Source organism: Narcine bancroftii, chromosome 5, assembly GCF_036971445.1.
Source record: "Narcine bancroftii isolate sNarBan1 chromosome 5, sNarBan1.hap1, whole genome shotgun sequence".
Lineage (NCBI taxonomy): Eukaryota > Metazoa > Chordata > Chondrichthyes > Torpediniformes > Narcinidae > Narcine > Narcine bancroftii.
The window spans coordinates 90,616,575-90,641,245 of record NC_091473.1 but is presented as its reverse complement, the minus strand read 5'-3'; the positions used below and the strand labels follow the sequence as shown (position 1 = coordinate 90,641,245).

The window sequence follows — 24,671 nt, the reverse complement described above, 5'->3', positions numbered from 1 at the left end:
GATACTAGCATGGGTAGAGCATTGGCTGATCGATAGGAAACATGGAGTGAGATTAAAGGGATTCTATTTTAGTTGGCCACAGGTTACCAGTGATGTTCTGCAGGGATTGGAGTTGGGGCCACTTCTTTTTACATTACTGTATTTAATAATGATTTGGATTTCAGAATAAGTGGCTAAGTTTGTAAATGATACAAAGATAGGTGAGGGGCAGGTAGTAATGCGGAAACCGAGAGGCTGCAGAGACACTTAGATGAGAAGAATGGGCAAAGAAGTAGCAAATGAAATACAATCTTTGAAAGTATATGGTCATGCACTTTGATAGAAGGAATAAAAGGGAGACTATTATTTGGATGGGGAGAAATTCAAAATTTGGAGGTGCAAAGGAACTTGAGAGCCTTCATTAAGGATACACTAAAGGTCAATCTTCAGTTTGAGTTGGTGGTGAAGAAGGAAAATGTAATGTTGGCATTCCTATTGTAAGGTAAAACATCATGAGATGGGAATGTGTAAGGAGTTACCCTGCCCTGTACAGGGCTGTAACAAGATGTAAATGCATCCTTGTACTTACAAGATAAGAGAGACATTGATGGATTGAGAGGCAGGAAGCTAGCAGGGAAAGGATAGCAACAGTTTTAGTCATTGGACAAGTAATGATATGATGATGTTCTAAGCACATATCCAAGGGTATAAAAAATCACCATTTTGCTGATAACGGCAGAATGCATTCTCCGACTAACATGTTTAGTCGCAAGTGTTACAATCCGGTAATAAAGAACAAAGAACCCTGATTTCGACTCAGCCTGGTGTTTGTCTCACTCATTCATGAACAAAGCAGACCTAACACTATCCAGAGGAATAGGATACAACAGCAGGGATTTGATATTGAGGCTTTATAAGGCACAAGTGAGGCCTCACTTGGAGTTCAAGGTATAGTTTTGTGCTCATTATTTAAGGATGGATGTGCTGGCATTGGAGACAGTTCAGAGAAGATTCACAAGAATGATTCCTGGAATGAAAGGATTAGTAAATGAGGAACATTTGACAGCCTTTGGACTGTACTCCTTGGAGTTCAGAAGAATGAGGGAGGACCTTATAGAAACTTTTTGAATGTTGAAAGTCCTGCTCAGAGTAGATGTGATAAAGTTGTTTCCCATGGTGGTGGTCTAGGACAAGAGGACACGACTTCAGGATTGAAGGGCACCCATTTAAAACAGAGATGTGGAGGAATTTATTTAGCCAGATAGCAATGAACCTCTGGAATTTGTTACCTCAGGCAGCTGTGGAGGCAAAGTCATGGGGTGTATTTAAGGCAGAGGTTGATAGGTATCTGTTTAGTCAGGGTATCGAGGGTTATGGTGAGAAGGAAGGCAGTAGGTTGAGTGGGAGAATGGCTTAGCCCATGATGTCAGAGGGTCATGGATTTGTGGAACTCATTGCCACATACAGTGGTGAAGGCCCAATCAATGGGAGAGTTTATGCAGGAGATTGATAAGTATCTAATTGGTTGGGGCATCAGGGGATATGGGGAAAAGGGTGGCAATTGAAACTAGGTGTGAGTACAGTTCAGCTTAGGGTAGAGTCACAGAGCAGACTTGATGGACAAAGTGGCCTGCTTCTTCTCCTATATCTTATGGTCTAATACCATTGCATGGCCAGCTTATTAAAACGTCTACACAAATATCAAATGAAATAATCGATCCACCTATATTTATAGATGTTTCTCCTGAACGGATTTTGGTCAGTAAATTCAGGATTAACCAAAGGTGAATCTATATTTACTATCCATTAGAAAGCAAAAATACTTCAAACTGCATGAGTAAAATCTCTATCAGCATTATCTATGCATATTGCTAAATGGGATATACACATATGTGGAAGCATGGGGAGGAGCTAGTTATTTAATTTTGTGTCAGGAGTAAGGAAGCATGGGGAGGAGCTAGTTATTTAATTTTGTGTCAGGGGTAAGGAAGCAGAAACATTTATGCTTTACTTCAAAATTGTGTATATTCAACCTACCGTGGTTGTCTGTGGTGAGAGTTCCATTGCAAAGGTGCTAAGACCTCGACTACTGACACAGTTCTTACTCTTCTCATTGTTGACATGAATGATTATGTTACTTTCAGACTGTAAAAAAATACAAAGAATGTTATCAAAAATGAACCGAGATTGCATATCAATAAATCATGTGGATTTATGAAATAAAGAGAGAAAATGCTTAAGGTACTCATCAACTCAATTAAAGCAAGGAAGGAAGAAGCATCTTCCATCACTCTCTTGATTATTGAGACAACATGGAAGGACACTTGAGTTAGTCTGCTTTGTGAGAACTGAACTCAATTTGGTGAGGAAGCTCACAAGAGCAGACATTGGAAATTGGCCATGTCCTTAGTGTCACAAGTGATTGTGTGCCTCTGTCTCCATACATTCAATTTATATTTTGATGAAAATAGTAGGAATGAAATCAGTGATCATTCCCTGTGAATATCACTCTGTTCACAAGATCACACAAGATAAAGGAACAGAAGTAGGCCATGATGCTCAACAAGTCTGCTCTGTGACTCTACCCGAAGCTGAACTATACTCACACCTAGTTCCAATTCCCATCCTTTTTCCCATATCCCCTGATGCCCCAACCAATTAGATACTTATCAATCTCCTACTTCAACTCTCCCAGTGATTGGGCCTCTACCACTGTATGCAGCAATGAGTTCCACAAATCCACAACCCTCTGACTAAAATGTTTTTTCTCATCTCTGTGTTAAATGGATAACTTCTAATTTTAAGACTGTGCCCTCTGTCCTTGGTTCATCCACCAAGGGGAACATCCTATCTATATCCACTCTGTCAAAACCTTTTAAAATTTGAAATGTTTCTTTGAGATCCCCTCTCATTCTTCTATACTCCAATGAATACAATCCAAGAGCTGCCAAATGTTCCTCATATGCTCGACCTTGTATTCCAGGAATCATCCTAATAAATCTCCTCTGCACTCTTTTCAACAACATCACATCCTTTCACATTCACCTTCACCTACCAATTTTGTGCTTTGTGAGACAACATCAAAGTTGCATCTGTACTGAAACAGCTTGGTCAAAGCAAAGCTCATTCTGAAGTACAAAGCTTGAGTGGAATGGTGAGGATATTGTCAGAACCCATTGGTTTTATTGTATTCAATTCCAACAGTTGTTTCATGATACTGTTTCTATAGGTGGAGAAAATCAACTTGGCAAGTGAGATGATATAATGCAGCATTCTTCAACCCATAGATCCAAACATACTTTGCAGTCTTGCCTAAGGAAGCTGCAAATGATGGTAGATATTTATCATCCATCAAACAAGCTTTAGGATTAAGTTCTCCAAAAGCAAATATATCACATATACTAATGTAAAAGTCAATACCATGTATAAGTCAAACACCCCTCACCCCTTATATTTTGTCCCAAAATCTGGTATTTTCTATATATCGCATGGAAAATTCGATCCACCTATTTTTGGTACTCCCAATGCCTCCAAAAGGGACTCATGCCTCAGCCCTAGCCGCTTGCCCATCTCCTGACACCTCAAACATGGACTTACCACCTGATCACGACCACCCACCTGCCCATCAGAACACCCTATGTCTCGAACGATGCAAGTACTTTCCACAGTCAAAAGTAATGTGTGTGTAATAGTTTGTCCATAAATTTAATATTTAAAAAATGGTCTTTAAAAATTTGACTTTTACGCGTATTTACGGTAGCTTTAAAGCAGTGGTTTTCAAACCTCATCTTTCCACTCACATACCACCGTAAGTAATCCCTACGCCATAGGTGCTTTGTAATTAGTAAGGGATTACTTACAGTGGAGCGCTTTCATCCCTAACGTCGAAGTACTCGAGATGGCAGAGGTCGACAGCATCGAGTCCACGCTGCTGAAGATCCAGCTGCGCTGGATGGGTCACGTCTCCAGAATGGAGGACCATCGCCTTCCCAAGATCGTGTTATATGGCGAGCTCTCCACTGGCCACCGTGACAGAGGTGCACCAAAGAAAAGATACAAGGACTGCCTAAAGAAATCTCTTGGTGCCTGCCACATTGACCACCGCCAGTGGGCTGATAACGCCTCAAACCGTGCATCTTGGCGCCTCACAGTTTGGCGGGCAGCAACCTCCTTTGAAGAAGACCGCAGAGCCCACCTCACTGACAAAAGGCAAAGGAGGAAAAACCCAACACCCAACCCCAACCAACCAATTTTCCCCTGCAACCGCTGTAACCGTGTCTGCCTGTCCCGCATCGGACTTGTCAGCCACAAACGAGCCTGCAGCTGACGTGGACTTTTTACCCCCTCCATAAATCTTCGTCCGCGAAGCCAAGCCAAAGACTTACAGTGGTATCTGAGTAGAAAGAAAAATTTGAAAACCACTGCTTAAAAGAGTCTGAATTGAACAGTGTTAAAATGTGCAGATGCTAGAAACTTTTAGAAAAGTAAACTTAGATGAATAAAATGATAATACATACTTTATTTTCAATAACTGAAGTGATTAGTGTTTCAGTCTTGTAATTGTAAATCACTATCGCATTGTAACCCTTAATGGTTTTTGCTTCTCCTTTACTTGTGACGATTTTGCAGATAATTGAATTCAGGAGGCTTCCACCCACTTCTAGGCTGATTGGTGTCAGCTTAAGTTTACTATTTTCTGCATAGATATCAACCATAAATGGACAAGCCTGTATACACAAAATACAAGTTTCAATAAGAAATTAGACAATATACTAAAGTAAATATATGATTTGCATTTTATGATGTTTTTAATAGCAGCAAGCATCTGGAAGTCATAGAGCTCAACAGATCAGAAAGAGGCTCTTTGGCCAAACTCAAGCATGAAGGTCGTTATATATCTGAGCTAGTCCCAAGTTTGATCTATATCCTTCTAAACTTTTCTTATCCATGAATCTGTCTAAATGTATTTTAAATATTGTAATTGTACCCTCTGCTATCACTTCCTTCTGGCAGCATATTCCGCATACTTAATACTCTCTAAAATTACCCCTCAAGTCCCTTTTAAATCTTTTCCATATTTACTTAAACTAATGCTTTCAAATTTTAGATTCCCCTTTCCTGAGGAAAAAAAAACTATGACCATTCATCTCATCTATGCCCCTCAAGATTTTAAATACCTCTATCAGGTCACCACTCATCCACTCCGGGGAAATGAGCCCCAGCCTATCAAGTCTCCTCTATAACTCAAGCCTTTCAGATCTGATAACATCGTTCTGAATGTTTTCTGCACCCTTTCCATCTTAATGACATTACAGAAATTGAAAATGACCCAAAGGAAGAAATGCAAAGAAGGCTAACCAAAAGCTTGGTTAGATGTACATTTTAAAGAACAGCAGAAAGGAGGAATGGTCAACTGCTGATGAAGAGAATCATTAATTGGGTGAAGGCACAGCCACTAAAAGGTGAGGTGAAGAACTTGGTGAAGAATGCAATTTGAAGGATTGGATTGCAATTAGCATTCATTTCCAAAGAGGGTGATGATACCAGTTACAAACTATGAACGTGAACATTTAAGCAAAATGTATTGGAATTCTCAGTGAACTAGAAAGACAATTATGCAATATACTTTTCCAGTTCCATATGACTCGACATAAATATGTCCACTCTTAATTATTTGCTCTACACTGAAAAGTTGAATTAAGGAAGGTTAGCCAGCACATTGTGCAAACACAAGGTACCGCAGAGGAAAGGAAAATTCTACAAATACTTTGCAGTTCAGGTAGCATCCAGGGAGAAACAACAAAAAAATAAGATTTCAGGTCAATGACTCTTTAGCAGTATATTTGCATCATGAACCAAATTACATTTTAAGTGTAAAAGTTTTCTAATTAACATAACATAACATAACAATTTACAGCACGGAAACAGGCCATTAGGCCCTTCTCGTCCGCACCGAACCAAACACCCCTCTCTAGTCCCACCTCCCTGCACAATGCCCATAACCCTCCATCTTCTTCTCATCCATATACCTGTCCAACCTTTTCTTAAATAATACAATTGACTCCGCCGCCACTATTTCTCCCGGAAGCTCATTCCACATGGCTACCACTCTCTGAGTAAAGAAGTTCCCCCTCAAAGTAAATAAACCTAGCAACACCTGAATTAAAAAATTACAAAATGTATACAACTGAAAGCATGAGAAATCTTGTAAATTTGCATTTTTCTCTTCCTTCAAGTTTTTAGCAACATTGCTATTAGTCAAAATAAGCATACATACCTCTTGCATTTCCAATGCTCTGTTGTATCCCATTGATTCAAGTGTTACCCAGAGATCTCCTGGGTCACCTCCCCGATCATTGGCTTCCATCAAGTTCAATTCCATGAAACCTTGCCGTGTTAGTTGGTTCTTCTTTGTGTCAAAGGTTTCTGTGCAGAATGGGGAAGTATGAAGTTAATGCCCATTTAATCATACCCTGTAAGGTTTGTAAAGGACATTCATCTCAGTCAGTTGCGATGCAACTTTCAGCTAGTAATTTAAACATTTTACCAATGGTGTAAGGAACATGTGACAATCCAGCTTTTAACCACAGCTGATAGAGCCCAAAATCATTCGCAGGTGATTTGAAGAGTAGAGGTGGCAATGATAGCGGTTCATTTTTCTTCAGGAGCTTGAAACAAAATTTATATTGAAAATTATCTTAGACTTCTCTGGTCCCATGGAAATTGTCTTAGCATTTCCATTCTCAGCGCATTACTATGTAATTTCATCACCATTGTCTGTGCATTCTTGCCCTTTGCAAATTAGCTGCTGTACTTCTTGCAGCAATACATAAGCTTCAAAAAATAATTTAATTGGCTTAAAAATGATTTGGACAATCATAAGATCATGAAAAGTACAACATAATTCTTTCTTTCTTGTTGGACATGAAAATAATGAACGAGGAAGCAATCGGAAAAGCTTATCCCACTTCGATCACATCCATTACATCTAGATCATCCTCGTCAAGTCACCTTTATTTATCGTTCATACCATCCTCAGAGCATATTTACATAAATACAAGTTAGAATAGTTAAACACATTAAAATATTAAATTATTAAGACATATACAGTAACAGCCCATGGTACCCTATCCACAAATGTTCTAAGAGTTCAGGAGTCTGATGGCTTTGGGGAAATAACTGTTGCCCAATCTGGACATAAGGGCTGCAATATCTCCTACCAGATGGCAGAAGGGAGAACAGTTAACATGAGGGGGTGTGTGGAGTCCTTCACAATGTTTATTGCCTTTCGCCTGCATCGAGTGTTTTACATGTCCTTTCTGATAGGAAGAGAGGGGAGTCATGTGATGCAGAGGAGCTGAACAGATGGACCCCACAAGAGCTCCACAATATAATCCTATAAATTGACTGAAAAACAATGGAGAGTAAACAAAGCCCAAAGATTATCACAGCATGGGTAAGAAGAACAGAGCAGTCCCTCCTGGAAACGGAGGAGACTGATGGGTAGAGACAAATGCTGTCGAAGTTGCTACATGGGAGAGACGGATGCAGGAAGAGCCCAACATGATGGCAGATGGGCCAGGGCTCGCAAGTGGCAGACCAGTGGTGACAATTGGTGATATGATGGGTGTCATACAATTGTTGGCTATTAAGATTGAGACGAGGGTCCAAAATTTAATGGAAGGAATGAAGGAAGTGAAGACTGCACTCGCCACTCTAACCAACCACATGGCAGCCATTGAAGACAAAATGGAGGATGTGGAAGACAGCCTGGAGAAAATTGAAAACAATACACATGCCTGGAAAGTTGAAAGAGAGACATTGCTGGAGAAACTGGATTCATTAGAAAATTATAACAGGCGACAGAATGTAAAGATTGTGAGACTAAGGAAAGGGGTGGAAGGACAACAATCGGTAGTTTTTTTTTGGAAATGGATCCCAGAGATCCTGGGACTAATCGGACGCGACGAGCCTATTGTAATTGAGAGGCCCACCAAACCTCTGGTCCCCAACAAGGGCCAAATCAACGCCTACATCCGGTACTGATAAGACTGCATAAATATCAAGACAAAGAGATGATACTCCTCATGGCCAGGGAGTATCTGGGCCATTGATAGACGAAGGGGCGAGGATCAGCTTTTTCCCTATTTGAGTGCAGCATTGGTCAAGAAAAAGAAAGAATTTAATGCCATTAAAATAATTCTACGTACAAAAAAAAAATTGAATATACTCTATTGTACCCAGCAACATAATGAATTGACATGCCAGGAGGTGAAAGAAAAATATTTAAAAGATTCCCGAAAGGCAATGGAGCAGGCATGGAAAATGAAAGGAAGACACAAGGGGGAGATGGAAGAGCAAGGAAAATAGACTAAGGGATAAAGGACATTAGGGATAAGGAAAATAATGAGATATCTTTTTTCTTGACAGTTTTTGTATCATGTAAAGATGGATAACAAAGCAATATAGCACATAAGTTAAGGGATGTAATAACAATAGGAGGAGACAAGGACAGTTGATATAAATAATGTAAATATATATAATGAGGAGTGGGAAAGAAAACCAAATAGAAGGGTAAAAGATTCAAAGAGAGTGGCAGGTGGACCAAGCTTGGAGAGGTACAATGGAGCCAAGGGATTAGCTATTGGTGCCAAAATAGAAGAGAGAAAAATTAGTATATATAAAGAGGGGATTTGTGTTTTTTTTTGTTTTTTTCTTCTTTGTCTTTTTGTTTCAGTGGGACTGCCAGTGCAAAGGAAAGAAATACTTGAAATGAGGCATGCACATGGCTGTAGAAGAACATATGTGGGCTTCTAGAGACAGGTAAGCACAAACACAGATATCAATGAATAAAGTATTAAAATTCAAGAGTATTAATAAAAATGGATTGAATGGAAATATCAAAAGAAAGCAAGCTTTCGCACACCTCAAAATATTACGGACAGATATAGCGTTTATACAAGAAATACATCTGTTAAAGTATGAACATATCAAACTAAAAAGAAATTGGGTGGGAAAGTAATATCATCTGCAAATAATTCCAAAGCGAGGGGGGGAATAGCCATTTTAATAAATAAAAATGTTCCAGTGGTGGTGAAGAAGGTAGTAGTGGATCCGAATGGGTGATATATAATAGCACACTGTCAGATCTACTCAGAGGCTTGGTCACTTAACCTTTATGCACCAAACACAGACGAGGAACTATTTATACAAAGGGTCTTTCTTAAACTAGCTGGAGACAAAACAATGTTTTAATTGGAGATTTCAATTTTTATTTAGATCCTATATTGGATAAATCCAGGCAGCCAGCAACAAAAACTAAGGCATCAAAAGCCACACTAGCATATATGAAGGATCTAAACCTAATATATGCCTGGATATGGTTACATCCCCAAGCTAGAGACCTACTCTTTTTACTCAAAACCCCATGATTTTTTCACCAGAATTGATTATTTCATAATGTCGGCACAGTTGGAATGTAGGATGGTCGAATCAGAGTATTTAGCCAGATTGTCATTTGACCATGCACCTTTGGCATTGACGATAATGATGCTGGAAAAAAAAGGCATCAATTACTTAATTCTATGCTGTTGAAAAGGGAAGACTTCTGTACGTATATAAGGGAACAAATTAATGCATTTTGCGAAACCAACTGCCCATCTACTAACAATTTCCTGATATGGGACACACTAAAGGCCTACTTGAGGGGGTAGATAATATCATTTACTAAAAATGTCAAGATAAAACATATGGCAGAAATTAATGATCTGGAAAAAGAAATTACGGCAGAAGAGAAAGAATATCAAAAATCTGGCTCAAATGATAAATACCAAACTTTAATAAATAAAATACAAACATACAAAATGGAAAACAAACATAATGAGATCGAAGCAAAAATATTATGAATTGGGAGAGAAAGTGCATAAAGTTTTGTCTTGGCAGCTAAAGGCAGAGGAAAGCTCAAGGACAATCAAAGCAGTTCATCTAGAGTCAGATACGATATCTCACAATCCAAAAATAATTAGTGATACTTCTGAACAATTCTACACAGAATTACATAAATCAGAACGACCATTGGATCAAACAAAAATAGATGACTTTCTGAATGGAATTGAGCTGCCGAGATTGAGCCAAGAGTACCAGATGAAGTTAGATGCCCCTCTCACTTGGGAGGAAACTGAAAAAGCTTTGAGACTGTTACGAGCTAATAAGTCTCCAGGGAAGGATGGTTTCCCGCCTGAGTTTTACAAAAAATTTAAAGATTTGTTGTTGCCACTCATGATGGGTGTGGTTAATCAAGCAGCGGAGGCAAAGACTCTTGTGGACACCTTTTCCACAGCAATAATTGTGATGTTACCTAAGAAGAATAAAGATCCATTAAAACTTGTGTCTTACAGAACCATCTCACTATTAAATACAGATTAAAAGATAATAGCCAAATCACTGGCTGAGAGATTGGGCCAATATCTCCCAAAATTAATAAATCCAGACCAAGCAGGTTTGATAAAAAAGAGACATTCTGCTGATAACTAGGAAAGATTAATGAATATAATACATCTGGCACAATCCAGAGAAGATACCAGTATAGCAGTATCTCTGGATGCAGAAAAGGCCTTTGAATGGCCATATCTATTTAAAGTAATGGAAACATTTGGGCTGGGACAAACATATATTAATTGGGTAAAACATTATATTCTAAACCACAAGCAAGGATCATAACAAATGGCCAAATTTCATCAACATTTCCCTTAAGTAGGTCCAGCAGGAGGGAAATCATATGATGGAGTAGTGGCTGGTCGGGGAAAACCAGCCCTCCACAGAGTAAAGGAAATAAAAGAGGAAAAAACAAAGTTGAACAAAGAAAACATCGAGGAACTGAAAGATAAAGAAATCAAGAAGGCCCAGGAGATGGCTCCAAAGAAGGAGAAGATCAGAGTGACAGACAAAGAAGAAGAAAGAAAAATGCCGGAAAGAAAAGAGGTGGGGTTTACCTGTACATGGGAGCAGGGAGCTCCCATTAAGAAGATCGTCTGGTCCCTGAAGCTGGCAGGCGCCCAACAGAGTGGCGACCTCTCCCGGAGCGAACTGCAAAAATGGAGCATAACAGAGAAGATGCCGACGGGAGAGGGGCCCAGCAGCGGGACATGACCAAAGTAGCTGAGGGAGTCAGGGAAGCGACATCAAGGGAAGAGGAGGCACTAAGAAGACGAGAGAAGGAGCCAGAGAAGGAAGAAAAAGAGGAAGACAGACCTACACGGGAAAGAAGAAGGTAAAAAAAAACAGCTAATAGATAAGGATTATTTTGATGAGCAAATGAGGACATTAAAAGACATTTTAATGACAGAATTTAATACAATAAGAATAAATGGAAAAGGCAGAAGCCAGAATGCAGAGAATGGAGCTTGCCATAGCAGAGAGAGGAAAAGGAGCAGATGAAGTGGAAGAAAGTCAGGCAGTTATGGAAACAGATGAATGAACTAAAAGAAAAGCTGAAAGATAGAGACAATGAAATTAAGGAGATGCAAGATTTATTAATTCAAGAAATTGATGTGTTGGAGAATTATAGGAGACGCAACAATATAAAAATAGTGGGTGTGCAAGAAGGAGAAGAAGGGACAGACATAAATGGATTTGTAAAAAGATGGATCCCACAAGTCTTGGGAGCGGAAGAATTACAAGAGGAAATAGAAATCAAAAGAGCCCGCAGAGCATTGGCACCAAAGCCCCAACCACACCAAAAACCACGCTCCATATTAATAAAGTTACTAAAACACACACAAGAGAGAAAATATTGGAGCGGGCAAAGGATAAAGTGAAAGAAAATAAACAACCACTGGAATACAAGGGACAAAAAATATTTTTCTACCCGGACATTAGTTTCGAACTCTTAAAGAAACAGGAGTTCAACTTGAAAAAAGGCTATAATTTTGTGCTATGACATCCAGCAGTACTAAAAGTATTCATCCCTGGGGAGCGGAATAGGCTGTTCTCAGGTCTGAAAGAAGCCCAACACTTTGCAGCACGATTGCCGAACAGACAATGAGGCAAGGAGTATTAAGGAAGACTGCAAGACAATGTTTAGAAATAAGTTGTAAAGATAATAATGTGAATATAGAAGTTTAAGGTTGAAAAAGATAAGGGGAAAAGGAAAAAAAGAGCTTTGTTATATTTATAGAAAAATGTATAGTGTTTCTCGGGGGAGATGGGGAAGGGGGAAGATCTGTTACTACAAAATCTGTTGACGCTTGCGGTTATTATCGCAACCCAAGTGGATAAGGGAGTTGTGGTTGTCTGGCAAGGAATCAAAGGCAACCTAATACATGAGGGGGGGGGGGTGTTAATTCTATTTTGGTTAGGAGTATATTATGTTGATAGTTTTTGTGGGGTTTTCTGGGGTATTTTGATTTTTAGTCATGTTGTCATGCATCGAGACGAGCAAGAATAATTTAAAGAGTAATACTGGAAAAAGGGAGATGGAGGAGTCGAAGAGGCGAGAGAGAATTGAAAATGGAGGTATAAGATGGGTACATTGAATTATATGACATTAAATATTAATGGAATACACAACCAAATTAAAAGGAAGAGGTTACTGACATTACTCAAAAAGGAGAGTAGTCACTGCATTTGTGCAAGAAATGCACTTAACCGAGATAGAACATAGTAAATTGAAGAGAGACTGGGTAGGTCATGTAGTGACATCATCGTACTATTCAAAAGCCAGGGGAGCAGCTATACTAGTTAACAAGAACTTGTCAATTAATATAAAGGAAGTAATAACTTATCCAGCAGGCAGGTATGTAATGATTAAATGCCAGATTTGTTCAGAATTTTGGAATTTGCTAAATATTTATGCACCTAACGAAGAAGATCAGGAATTCATGCACACATCTTCCTAAAGATAGCGGATACACAGGGACATATTTTGCTAAGGGGGGATTTCAACTTCAACTTGAACCCAGTGATAGATAAAACCAGGAAGACAATTAACAAAAAGAATAAAGTAACCAAATTCACACTAAAATCAATGCAGGATATGAAATTAATTGATATATGGAGGAAGCAACACCCAAAAGAAAGAGAATACTCATATTACTCGAATAGACATAAGACCTACTTAAGGATAGATGTTTTTGTTGTTGGCACAGATCCAAGGGAGAGTTAGAAAGACCGAATACAATGCAAGACTATTATCTGATCACTCACCCTTGTTATTAACAATTGAATTAGAGGATGTCCTACCAAAGACAATAGATGAAGGCTAAAGCCTATACTGTTAAAAAGGAAAGATTTCAGAGAATATATTGAACAGCAAATTAAAACATATTTCGAGATAAATACTGAGTCAGTAAAAGACAAATTCATACTATGGGATTCAATTAAGGCTTTTATTAGAGGACAAATAATTAGCTATATGACTAAAATTAAAAAAGAATATAACCAGGAAGTACAACAGTTGGAAAAAGAGATAGCAATTATAGAAAAGGAATTAGTGAAAAGAGAAGACATAGAGAAAAAGAGAGAATTGACAGAGAAAAAATTAAAATACAAAACACTACAAACGTATAAAGTGGAGAAAAACATAATGAAAACAAAGCAAAGATATTATGAATTGGGAGAGAAAAGCCACAAAATATTGGCCTGGCAACTTAAAACAGAGCAAGCTAAAAGAACCATACCAGCAACAAGAAAAAAATGATAAACAGATTACATATAATCCATTGGAGATTAACGAAAAATTTTAAAAATTCTATAAACAATTGTGTCAAACTGAAAATACAGGAAACAACAACAAAATTGACAAGTTTTTATCTAATATCGAACTACCACAACTACAAGTAGAAGATCAAAATAAACTGACAAAACCCTTTAAGGTTGAAGAAGTACAGGATATATTAATGAAACTCTTCTTCTTTCTTTGGCTTGGCTTCGCGGACGAAGATTTATGGAGGGGGTAAATGTCCACGTCAGCTGCAGGCTCGTTTGTGGCTGACAAGTCCGATGCGGGACAGGCAGACACGGTTGCAGCGGTTGCAGGGGAAAATTGGTTGGTTGGGGTTGGGTGTTGGGTTTTGCCTCCTTTGCCTTTTGTCAGTGAGGTGGGCTCTGCGGTCTTCTTCAAAGGAGGTTGCTGCCCGCCAAACTGTGAGGCGCCAAGATGCACGGTTTGAGGCGATATCAGCCCACTGGCGGTGGTCAATGTGGTCAATGAAACTACCAAACAATAAAACACCAGGTGAAGATGGATTCCCTATAGTTTTATAAAGTATTTAAGAATTTATTAATCCTGCCCCTCCTTGAAGTAATGAAGCAGATGGAAGAGACCCAAAACTTACCAGAATCATGTAAAACAGCAATAATCACAGTAATTCCAAAAATAGGAAAGGACCCACTGTTGTCAGTGTCATACAAACTAATATCCTTATTAAATGTTCTTATGTTCCTAAATGCAAATTACAAATGAATAGCAAAACTATTAGCAAACAGGCTGACTGGCTGTATACCGAAATTGGTAAAGCAGGATCAAATTGGATTTGTTAAAAAAAGACGAGCAGCAGATAATGTTTGTAAACTTATTAATTTAATCCAGGCATCACAAATGAATAAAATGCCAAAGGTGGATGTTACGCTAGACGCAGAGAAAGCCTTCGACATGGTAGAATGGAATTATTTGTTTAAAGTGTTACAGAAATTTAAACTACCCGAAAAATTTATTAATTGGATTAGAGCACTATATAAGTGCAAAGGTGGTAGTAAATGGATATGTATCAGATCACTTCAAATTGAGCAGGTCAACAAGACAGGGATGCCCATTGTCCCCCTCACTGTTCGCTTTGGTTAAAGAACCACTGGAGGAGCTGATAAGAAAGGAAACTATGAAAAAGGAATAAAAATAAAAGAGAAAGAATATAAAATTAGCCTATTCACGGATGACATCATAGTGTATTTAAAAGAGCCAGAGAGATCGATAAAAAGGCTATATATGAAACTGAAAGAGTATGGAGAGATATCAGGTTAACAATAATAAAAGCGAAGTGATGCCAATGAACAACGTTGATTATACAAAATTTAAAAATGAATCCCCTTTTAAATGGCAATCGCAGCCGATACGTTACCTTGGTATCAGAATAGATAATAACCTAAAGCATTTATATTGATTAAACTAAGGACCACTCATTAAAAAAACAGGAAAATTTATACAATTGGAAAGAGCTACCGTTAACTTTATTTCAGTAATTTAATTCTTGGTTTTCAATTATTTTTGCTTTTTTTTGACTAGATAAAATCTTACTGTTCTCTACTTTCTCCAGATTAAGAAATATTTATTCAAAATAAATAGCAACAATAGATTGTGCAAGGAATTTGTTACCAGTAAGATTCTTGTATATTCATTGCATTCAAGATTTTTTGTAAACCCAAACTACTCAGCTTTCAAATCACTTAGCTATCAGCCACTCATCAGTACAGGTGTAAAAATCTGCAATAATCTATCTATGGATGTCATGCCACATTAAATCACTTGACCTAAATATAGATTACGGCATTTGCTTATCAGTCAAAACCTCTTCTACATGGTGGTAAATTTGCCACTCACCTTGGAGAATTTAAACAAAACATTTATCAAAATCACCCACAGCATTTGTAAAAGATTAAAGGTAGAAAGTTAAGTAATGATTATCAACATTTTAAAACATTTAGCACCACTGACAGACAGAGGTTTGGAAGTCATTCAAGAAAGAATCTGTGTTGTACTGCAACAATGAATACAAATCAGAAAGATTTCTATCAGAATACCTACATAAGTGCAAAATATGTGAAAGGTTTAATATTCTATGATAATGATTGAGTTCACATAATTCACATAATTACAATGTATGTATCCACTGAAAGTCTTGTTTGCTGCAGCCAAACAGGTACCTTGTGAAAATAATACAATTCCAGTAGTATACATTAAATTACCATATGGAAAGATATAATAAATATGGAAAATAAATATAATAAATATGGAAATAGATAATAATGTGGCAGCTCGCCCATGCAACAGGTGAACTGGCTCACAGAATCATGGGCAAGTCTGAGGCAGATCTGACTGTGAGAGCTCCGGGTGCGGGACAAGCCCACAGCCTAGCGGCTGATGTCATAGAGGTCCCAAGAGTCGAGTGTCATTGGGCACCGAGGGTTCTATTAAAGTCAGTTAGTTCAACTCACTTTCGACTCTGCGTGGTTCTTTTACTTGCTGCGTGCCTAGTGCAACTACATTGGTGATCCCAACGGTTCAAACGACATTTGGACGATCATTGACCCAAGCAAGCAGAATGCAGTTTCACTGAAATTGCTGACTTTCTGGACCTCGCAGCTGCAGGTCTGGTTTGAACAGGCTGAAGCCCAATTTCAGATCAGGCAAATCGTCTCGGATACCACAAAGTACTATTATGTGGTCAGTTCACTAGACCAGAAAACAGCAGGCTGCATCATCGACTTCCTACACCAATCACTGGTTGTGGACAGGCATGAAACAATCAAGGTGCTCCTGATCCCTACTTTTGGCCTCTCCTGCTGTGCACACTCAGCACAGTTGCTCCACATGGAGAGCCTAGGCAACCGTATGCCATCGGCCTTAATGAACGAGATGCTGGCACTAGCAGTCGGCCATAAGCCATATTTACTGTTCAAACAAGTTTTTTTCGAGCAGATGCAAGAAGATATCTGCCTCCTCATCGTTGAAGACAATTTCAGTGACCTACGTGCAGATATCCTGTGGCCCACCAGGCCACATGGTGGGGCGTCCATCAACAAAGTTGCTGCATCATGCCCCATGGCCTGGGCCTTCTGCAAGCTGCCAATGAAGAAGGTGATGCCTGCAGCAGGGAGCAACCCCAGTTCAGACCGTTGGTGTTTTTACCACCAAAAGTAGGGTTCAGGAGCCCACCGTTGCTGCCCACCCTGTTATTTTCTGGGAATCGCCAGGGCCGGCCGTTGCTAATGGCTATGGCTGCTGGCCATCAAGATAGCATCCTTACTTATGAGACTAACACTCTGGGCAGAGGTTAGCATCTCCTACCCTCCCCTGGAGCCATGACACCTGTGCCGGGAAGTCAGGACCAACAACAGCAGTATTTGCACATTCAGCACACAAACCATACCACTACAGTTTGGTTCCTGCAGTTTCACCTGGTCATTTATGCTGGCAGCAGTGTCGCACTGCGTCCTAGTGGACCTCAAGGGACGGCACCTATTGAATGCCAAGACTTTCCAGACCTTTTCACTCAGTGAAGCCAAGTTACTGGCCCCACCTCTGGACTCTGTAACTTTGTCAGGCAATGAAATTGCCAGAGTACTAGTGGAGTTCCCAACCATTATTGCACTGCAGTTCTTCACAGATGCCCCTAAGCACCACATTCCCACTCAAGGACCACTGCTACACACCCAACAAACTCCACCTCATCACGGAGGAGCTCATGAAAATGGAGGAGATGGGGATCATCCGGCACTCAGACAGCCCGTGGGCCTCTCTGCTGCACATGGTGACCAAAATGGCTGAAGGATGGTGGCCATGTGGTGACTACAGAAGGCTCAACAATGCTACCACAGCCAACCGCTACCCAATGCCCCACATTCAGGACTTTATGGTCAACTTGCATGGGGCACACATCTTCTCCACGGTTGACCTGGTTTGCGGGTATCACCAGATTCTTCTCCACTCCAGCAACGTCCCCAAGACGGCCATCATCACCCTATTCGGCCTATTCAAGTTCCTGCGAATGTCTTTCGGACTCAAGAACGCGTAACAGACATTCCAGTAGGCTCATGGACTCGGTGGAGCAATACTTGGATTTTGTCTTCATCTACTTAGAAGATATCCTAATCGCCAGCTGCACGCACCAAGAGCATTTGACATACCTGCGCCAACTGTACCGCTGCCTGAGTGAATACCCTGCGTGACAGTTCAGGCTGTTGGCCATTGAGTTCCTTGGGCAACACATCGACCATCAAAATTCGAGACCAGATGCCTGTTTTCCAGACCCAGTACAGTCAAGGGCCTACAGGAGTTCATTGGGCATGATTAACTTTTACCACCGATTCCTACTGTCAGCGGCCCGAATCATGCAACTCCTGTTTGGCCTGATATCCAGCAAGGCCATGGAAATCACCTGGGACACGGAGTCAGCAGTGGCTTTTGAGCAAGCCAAGGACGCCCTTGCAAACACAACCCTCCTGATACACCCGTGGGTGGATGTGCCCACAGATGCTTCCAACTCAGCAGTTAGCGAGTTGAGGGTCAGTGGAAACCACTCGTGTTCTTCAGCCAGCACCTGTGACCCCCGGAGCTGAAATACAGGTCCTTCAACAGGGAGCTGCTAGCCCTCTACCTCGTCATCCAGCACTTTTGGTATTTCTTGGAGGGGCAGGAGTTCACAGTCTTCATGGACCACAAACCCCTCACCTTTGCATTCACTAAAGTGTCGGATCCATGGTCGGCATGGCAGCAATGCCACATGTCATACATCTCAGAGTACATCACCACCGTCAAACACATCTGGGAAAAACAGCATCATGGCTGATGCATTGTCTCATATTTCCGTCCACTCAGTGCATTCCCTGTCCCTAGGGTTGTACTACGTAACGCTCACCGAGGCACAGCTGCTGGACAAAGAAATGCCTGCCTACTGCACCACAGTCACAGGCTTGCAACTTGAGGACATCTCCATCACCCCAACAGGCAGCAAGATCCTCTGTGATGTGTCCACAAACCAATCCTGTCTCGTCGTTCCAGCCACTGGAGGCATTGCGTTTTAAATGCACTACATGGTTTTACCCACCTGTCCATTTGGGGAACCATCCAACTGGTGGCGGATAGATTTGCTTAGCCTATGCAAGCAGGACAGGCACTGGGTCAGGACATGCATACACTGTCAGACTTCCAAAGTCCAAAGGAATGTGAAGGCCAAGGTCATGTGAGTTGGAGGAGGCAGTACCCGAGAGCTCCTGGGTTTTTTAAGTAAAATTAGGGTTAAAAATATCAAATGAGTATTTAAAATACCAGGAAAGGGCTTCGGAAAGTACTTAAAGTATATAATGACCAAAAAGAGCAAGTTGCTAAGTAAGAATATGAAAGAATCTTCCCCGAGACAAGAACGAAGGAAGGTATGCCTCGTGGTGGGAAAATTGGCGGGGCCTTCCCGGGGCTGGAAGTGGAAGCTGCAATTTCAGGCCTGAACTTACCAGACGGGGAAAGCAGGATTCTGATGAAAATGGCTGGCAAGTACCTAAAGAAAAATCCCCTGAAGCCCTTGGGAATGGGGAAAGGATCGAGTCCCCCCCCCCCCCCCCCAAACGGGATCATCGGATCAAGCGCGCTCGCGGGATGTGCATGGTCAGCAACGTTCGCTGGGCAGCAGCGGTGAAACCCACAGACAACGGAGCGGCCCGACAGAAGGGGAACCAGCAAGAAATCGGCATCGCTGCCGATAGCGGTGGGGGGTGCAGTAATGCTTACCTCTGCCCCGGTAGCAGGTCCAGGATCGAGTCCCAAGGATTAACAGGCATCCTGACAGCGAGTGGCATCGGAGCAAGCAGATCAGCTGGCAGGTACAGCACTGATCTGGAAGAGGCTTCTAACACTGGCAGCAGCAGCGAGGGGTCCAGAAGTCTACAAGATGAAGGCTCCAGCAGTGAAGACGGGGCCCATGGAGCTGGGAGCCGGGAAGAAAACCCTGTCAAAGAAAGGAAAGGCAAGCAGGGGGGCTCAGAGTCCTCCCTGCAAGATGTAATTGACAAGATGGGGCAAATGGAAGGCAGGCTCTTTCGAGCTGTAGATGAAAGAGCCCAAGACATGGGGGGCAAGCTGGACAGGGTCCAGAGCACTCAAACTGGAGCAATGAGTAGGGGGGCTGAGGTGGAGGAAAGGGTGAGCCAGAATGAGGAGATTATACACAGTATGAGTAATAAGGTAGAAATATTATTAAAGGAAAGGGAAAATGTTCAGAAAAAATTGGATGCCCTTCAAAACTATAGTAGAAGAAATAACATTAAGATAGTGGGGCTAAGAGAAGGGGTGGAAGGGCAGAATCCAATATGCTTCTTCCAGATTTGGATCCCTGAGGTGCTGGGCAGTGAGACGCTGGGAGAAAGGGTCGAGGTAGAAAGGGCACACAGATCTCTTTTTTCCAGACCTGGTCCCGGACAAAGGCCATGATCTGTCCTGGTGAGACTGCTACGTTACCAGGACAGAGAAAAGGTACTGGGAGCTGCAGCAATGAATGCGAAAAGGAGGGGGTCCCCCCTAGAGGTAGAAGGTAACAAAGTCCTTTCCTATCCAGACATTAGCACGGCTCTTTTGAAGGCAAGAAAAGCATTAGAGCTAGCTAAGAGATTAGTTAAACAAAAAGGTTACGAATGTGTATTGAGGTATCCAGCCACCCTAAAGGTATCACTGCCAAGCGGTGCAAGAAAATTCATTGCAGACCCAGAGGAAGCGAGTGAATTCGCCGAAGGTTTGCCCGCAGTGGGAAACATAAAGGAGAAGTAGAATTTGAAGGAAGGTCCGCCTGCGATGACTTTATTATACTACAAATTGAACTTGCTGGGAGATATTGATATGTTCTAGATTATATTGATATGATCTCTTACCTTTCTGGGTATTCAAATTGTTAAAGTACGTTTTTTTAAGAAACGAGTTAGCCCAAATTGCTACAATAGTTGTATCTATAACTTTTCCCAGGGAGCTCGGGTGGTGGAGAGGGGATTAGATGGGTGCCGGTGGCAAAACCTTTTGTTATGGGGAATTGTTGACAGCTGAAGGAGGTTGTCAGCAAAACAGAGGGGAGGGTGGATGTAATATGGGGCAGAGGTTGCATTGGGATGGTTATATGAGATCAAGGAGAAGTATGACTGTGAATGTCTTTTGCACTTTGTTTTATGTTGTTTTGGTCAGATTTGAATTATTGTCTTTGTCTTCCCCTTGTTTTTTATTTGCTTTCTCTCATGGCTCAGGTGGAATGGAGCAAGAGATGGCTGGTAAAAGATTGAGGGTGCGTGGGGGGAGTGGTAGTGAAGGGAGAGGTACCTTGGGAAGAACCTGGGGATAATGACGAAGAGCATAAAGGTGGTCTCTTTTAATGTTAATGGCTTAAGCAGTCCAGTGAAACGGAAAAGGGTCTTGCCACATATTAAAATAAATGGGGGTGAATCTGGCCTTTCTTTAAGAGACACACTTAACTGAGCGGGAACATCAAAAGTTAAAAAGAGAGTGGGTGGGCCAGGTTATATTCTCTTTGTTTGGCTCAAAAACAAGGGGAGTGGCACTTTTATGAAGGATTATATAAATCTGAATTGCCTGGGGACCTCAATAAAGAGGACAAGTTCCTGGCCAGATTAGACCTCCCTTGCCTGAACTCAGAGGATTAGGCAGGATTAGATCTTCCTTTTACTGAGTAAGAACTGGGTAAAGCGTTGAGTGCGTTGCAAACAGGCAAGTCTCCAGGGGAGGACGGGTTCCCACCTGAGTTCTATTGAGAATTTAAGGACTTATTAATGCCTCTGTATATGGAGATGATAGACCAGGCTAGGGAAACAAGGTCCCTTCCGGAATCTTTTACAATGGCGATTGTTATGATGATTTTGAAGAAGGGTAAGGAGCCACTTATGCTCTCTTACTATAGGCCAATTTCTCTCTGCTGAATACCGATTACAAGATCCTAGCCAAAGCCCTGGCAAATAGATTGGCATTGCATTTGCCGAAACTGATAAACAAGGATCAGACAGGCTTTGTGCAGGGGAGGCAGGCAGCAGATAATATTGGCAGATTGCTGAGTGTTATGCATCTGGCACAATCAAGAAATGAGAAGGGTCTGGCCATTTCCTTGGATGCAGAAAAGGCCTTTGATAGACTGGAGTGGGAATTTTTATTCAAGGTGCTCGAGAAGGCAGGGTTAGGACCAATTTTTCAAAATTGGATTAGGGATGCTATATCACACACCCAAGGTGAATGATGTAATCAATGGGCAGGTCTCTTCAGCCTTCCCACTTACCAGATCTAGTAGGCAAGGGTGCGCACTCTCACCAGCACTCTGTGCTGGCAATGGAACCCCTGGCAGAAGCCATTCGGCAGGATCCAGACATCAAAGGTTATAGAGTGGGCCAGGAGGAACACAAAATTTACTTGTTCCCTGATGACGTACTGGTATATTTGACAGACCCTACGAATTCTCTTCCTAGACTGCACGAGGTACTAGAGGACTATGGGGAACTTTCTGGGTATAAAATCAATTGGGATAAGAGTGAGGTGATGCCACTCACTGAGGGTAATTATAGTCAACTTAAAGGAATTAGTAGTTTAAAGTGGCCACAGAAGAGGATCAAATATTTAGGAGTTAATATTGATAGTGACTTGAATAATTTATATGTTAAATTATGCCCTCTTGCTGGGAAGAGTCGAGGAGGACTTAAAGAGGTTGATGCCCCTGCCTATCACACTGGTGATAGGTAAACTGCATCAAAATGAACGTGATGCCAAGATTCCAGTATCTTTTCCAAACATTGCCTGTGCCATTGCCCCAGGGTTTCTTCAAACAGTTATCATATATGGTTAGGAGGTTTCTTTGGAATGGTAAGGTACCAAGGATCTCCATAGAAAAATTAACATGGGACTATAGTCTAGGCAGATTGACATTGCCGGACTTAAAAAAAATATTGGGCGGCTCAGTTGAGATACATCGCCTCCCTTTTTCAGTAAGGAGATGTACCATGCTGGCCATAAATTGATCTACACCTGGTGGGCGAGAAGATAGCAGAGGATTTTATTTATAAATGGAACATTAAATTGTTGACAGGGAAGAAGTGATTAGTATCTGGGCCAAAATTAACCCATATTTGGATATTAAGATATTAAATGCCCTTCACTCGAAATAAATTAATACCACTGACAGTGGTAACAAGATTCAGGACATCTGGCTCCATAATGGAGTCAGATGTATAGAGGACTATTATGAAGGGCAATTAATGTCATTTTAACAACTCAAAAATAAATATGATTTAACGAATAAAACATTCCACTATCTTCAAATAAGGTCTTTTTTTAACGGGATGTATTAGGACCAGGTATGGTCCTACCTTGTTGCAGTAGCATAGAGGCCCTAATTCGAAGGGGGATTGGCAAGAAATTTATTTCAGCGATGTATTACCTGTTCCAGTCAGAGGGACCCAAACCGGGCCTTCATAGGTTGAGAGAAAGATGGGAGTTGGACTTGGGTATTACAAATGATGAGAGGTGCTTGTCCGACCTGTGCCGGGAAAGCATGACCACAGTCATTAATGCAAGGTACAGGCTGGTCCAGTATAACCTTTTGCACCAAATGTACATAATGCTGCAGAAAATCAACAGATCAAAACCAGAACTCCCAGATCAATGCCTTAGGTAGAGTGTTGCAACCTGGACATTTGTACATGCAACTGGGATGTTTGTACATTCAACCTGGTCATGTGCCAAGGTGAGGCCCTTTTGGGTGGATCTAGGCCAAGTTCTGAAAAAATTATAGGTAAATGAATCCCCCAGGACCCAGAGGTATTCCTGCTGGGGAATATAATGGACATAAGGCTTACAATGAAGCTGTCCAAATTTCGAATCCAATTTGTGTTAATCGCATTGGCGGTGGCCAGGAAGTGCATTGCGGTGACTTGGAAGTCCGACTCTATTCTTAGTATCGAGTGATGGAACAAGGAAATGCAAAGTTGCGTTCCCCTGGAGAATATAACTTACAATCTGAGAAACAAATATAGCATCTTTTGGAAGATTTGGCAGCCATACATGTACTACATAGGTGTATGGAGGTGATTATTTTACCTGTTCCCTGCTGCCACTCCCTCTCTCCCGCACTGAACCCGATCAAGGAAAGTCAAGAATGACCACTGACCTAGAAGCCATCCGTTGAGCTGTGATAGACCCTGTATCTTTTTTTGTTCCTTTTTATTATCTGTACTCTTGCTTATTTCTTTAATGTTAATGTTTGTTATCGATATTAACATTGTAGTATGAATGAATTGTTTAATTTTATAGGTGGGGGGATGGGGGTGGGTAATGACGCGGGTTTGTATATAGTCATAGAGAAAAGGAATACATGTATATGAGGTTGTGAACTGCCATCGTTGGCAGGACGCGGTATATGACTGTACAGGCCTGTGTGAAAAATTATAAATAAAATAATTTTAAAAAGGAATGTGAAGGCCTTCCAAACAATACACAAGAGGTTCAAACACTTCCATGCAGACATCATCGATCTGCTACCGGTCTCCCGGGGACAAGGTACCTGTTCACCATGGTTGACAGGTTAACTGGGTGTCATAAAGGTCCCAGGAGCCACAAGCGTCATCAGGTTCCGAGGGATATAAGCGTGCATGAGAGTTCTATTAAAGTCAATTGGTTCAACTCACTTTAGATGTTGTGTGGTTCTTTCTGTGTGCTGCGTGCCTAGTGCGACTACAATAAACACAAAACGTAGGTACAGTGCAAGATTAAACAAAAGTAATGTGTTCCAATACTGAACACAGGCCTTTTTGTTGTGCCAGAATAGTTTATGGTTTGGGCAGTATGGGGAGGATTATGGGGAGGAGTAATCTTACAAAAATAGAGCCCCTGGTCCTACTCTGTTCTATTGGGGGACCGATTGAGGAAGCAACACATTGCACATTGACCAATT

At 41.1% G+C, this 24,671-nt stretch overlaps 1 protein-coding gene across 3 annotated transcripts in view; it reads right to left on the bottom strand.

The window, feature by feature from the left end:
- efcab7 (EF-hand calcium binding domain 7) overlaps nt 1-24,671 on the bottom strand; it is a 123,192-nt gene that overhangs the window by 15,963 nt on the left and 82,558 nt on the right. For all 3 annotated transcript variants that reach the window (XM_069938322.1, XM_069938323.1, XM_069938321.1), the window contains 3 exons: nt 6,257-6,405; nt 4,497-4,706; nt 2,017-2,124 (listed from right to left, as the gene is read on the bottom strand). In XM_069938322.1, coding sequence (XP_069794423.1) covers nt 2,017-2,124; nt 4,497-4,706; nt 6,257-6,405 — 467 coding nt within the window. The remainder of the gene's footprint in view (nt 1-2,016; nt 2,125-4,496; nt 4,707-6,256; nt 6,406-24,671) is intronic.